This window comes from Penaeus japonicus, unplaced genomic scaffold, assembly GCF_977035675.1.
Source record: "Penaeus japonicus unplaced genomic scaffold, GWHDUDI00000001_assembly GWHDUDI00000008, whole genome shotgun sequence".
NCBI lineage: Eukaryota > Metazoa > Arthropoda > Malacostraca > Decapoda > Penaeidae > Penaeus > Penaeus japonicus.
In genome coordinates, this window is record NW_028234410.1 from 13,397,828 (window position 1) to 13,400,327 (window position 2,500).

At 36.8% G+C, this 2,500-nt stretch overlaps 1 protein-coding gene across 1 annotated transcript in view; it reads right to left on the reverse strand.

Moving 5' to 3' along the window:
* LOC122246151 (uncharacterized) overlaps window positions 1–2,500 on the reverse strand; it is an 83,902-nt gene that overhangs the window by 15 nt on the left and 81,387 nt on the right. The window contains exon 60 of the mRNA XM_086539096.1: window positions 1–853. This exon is cut by the window's left edge and continues 15 nt beyond it. Within this exon, the coding sequence (XP_086395222.1) occupies window positions 791–853 (63 nt within the window). The 3' untranslated portion in view covers window positions 1–790. The remainder of the gene's footprint in view (window positions 854–2,500) is intronic.

Sequence of the window (2,500 nt, forward strand, 5' to 3'; positions counted from 1 at the left end):
TATATGTGTGTGTGTGTGTGTGTGTTTAATTGGGTGCGTGTTTATGTGTTTGCGAGCATGTTTATGCATGTATGTGTGCGTCATCACATTACATTCCAGGTACGGTAATAGACTTCAGCATTCTTATCTGACATATATCATAGAAGAATATAATCTTTCTTACAAATCTCACATATAACACTAATCATTGTGTCCTAGATTGTACCTAATAGGGCCGGTCGGAGAGCTAAGAGATTACAGGAGAAAGGGCAGAGTCCCATGAACGACCTGGCAGATGTGTTCAGTTTCACCATAATGTCGTTGTGTGTGTGTGTGTCTAAAGGCATCTCTCTGAGACTGAATAATGTGCGTTTGTCTCAACACTAATATACTTTTTTCACATTTTATGCAGTTATAAGATGTATAGTTTGCACTTTCATGGACTGCTGAATGCCTTTACTGGCTTATAATTGTGGTGGTTTCGTAATCTTTCTTGTTGGTTTCATTGACTTTCTTCTTTTTATTATCTTCTTCCTCTTTCAGTGACACGGAAGTTCTCTTAGTTTACCTCATTTCCCCTACATTTAAGAAAATTTAAGTTTTAACCTGAATGAAAACTGATTTCTGGATTTATCGTCAAAATTTAGTTTCAGATGAAATACCGAAGTTCATTTCTTCTAGATATTGTTTTTTCTTCTATTTTGTCTCTTGTTTTTTTTTTCAGAAGTGGTGCTTTGCCTGATGACGTCACACAGCTCGGATGACGTCAGCGTACTAAGATGACGCCAAACCTTTACGCTGTTGCCATGAGTTACTCCAGACCTGCAGGTGTTCCTGGAAGGACTTCCTCCTCATTCTCCTTTATCTTCTTGATCTGCGGATGGTGAGAAACGCGTTAGAACGGTCTGCTAAGAGACGGTCGCAAAAGCTACAATAGCATATTGCATTGATTTTGTTGTATTTAACTTCCCTGGTTATTCCAACACGGCTTGACGACTGGTGGTGCCAAGCCACCAAGTTGCTGGTGCGAGTCACAGCGTGAACTACACATAGACTACAAGACACCGTTACTAAAAGGGTAGTGCGCGGAAGGAGAAACAGGTGTAAAGTAAACATTCTAATCTGTCAATTAATCACAGCTAATGTAATAAAGATTCGTAATGGAATCTTAGATATCACTGACGGAATAAAAGGCAAAAGATTCAGCAACGAAGTCCTTTCTCCTCCTCAATAGATGTTTGTGTTTCTACTGAGATTTTATCGCCTTGGCTTCCACACCGCCATGTCGTTTGCGCGTTTCCCCTGAGGTGACTTGTGACTTGAAATAAATAAATCTATAGTGAAGCTAGTTAAACCCACAGTGAATTTATTTTCCAAATCCTTAGAACTTTCATATTCCAAAACAAACGTTACATTATTGGATTTTTTATCCTTTTATTTTTGTTAATCTAGTATTTATAATGGCTTAAACACATAAATAATAAAATTCACAACCAGCACGTTTTCATTCTTATTTTTCTAACTCGGCTGCACTCATCAAAACACTACCTTTCCAACAGTCAAACACATAAAGCTATCACATTTAATAGCGGCACTGCATATCGTAATTTCAGCATTTCCTCCTTAACCCTGCAAATATTAACTTCGAAATGTCAGCCACTCCAGGTTGACGTATTTTCATGAGTGAAAAGTTTTAAATTATTCATACATGATTGATTCTTAAAAGTGATATTCATTAACATCGAATAAAATATATGCGGGTGTATTCACCTAGCCTGCTCATGCAAGGTCAGGTTGGACGATTTGACCTTAACTAAGAAATCTATTGACCATGCCTTAATGCTACCATTAACAATCTATAGCAGAAGTTGGCAAAAATACTATGGTAAAGAAGTTATGAATAGAAGAGTGATGAATATGAATCAAGCAAGCTTAAAAGTTAACATTTCCTATGCTACATGCTCAGTTTAGGTTACAATGCTTTAGTTTAGAGGCAAGACACGTTCTTGTGACACAGAGAAGGTAAAGCCACGAGCTATTGTATCTACGAGCAATATTAGTATCTAAAAATATGCATCTTACAGGTTAAAAATACAAATACAAAATATTTAAGCACCTAAGAAAATTGATATTAAAAAAGAGGATCTGGTATCTCTTGATAAAAGTTTTGGGTGCTTTGCTACGAATAAAAAGTATCTAAACCTATAAGCCCAGCATGAGAGAGATATTGTGTTAATCAAGATAAGGAGTTTAAAAATGGGAAACGTCTGTGGATTACTTTCGAATAGGTCAAGGCTGTAGTAAAGGTATGAAAGGTATTATTAGTAAAAGGCAGAGGAATATTCAAGGCACAGGTTGAAAAGGTTGGTAATTCCGAGGAGTGAAATTCTCTTCAGCTTCGTTGATGTCGTGAAGAGTTAGTGGTGCCGAGAAATTCAGAAATGTTTAGTCTAAAACATAATGAGGGCCACCGAAAGAAAAAATATATAATGGACCTCAAATAGGAAGCAATATCCAATGC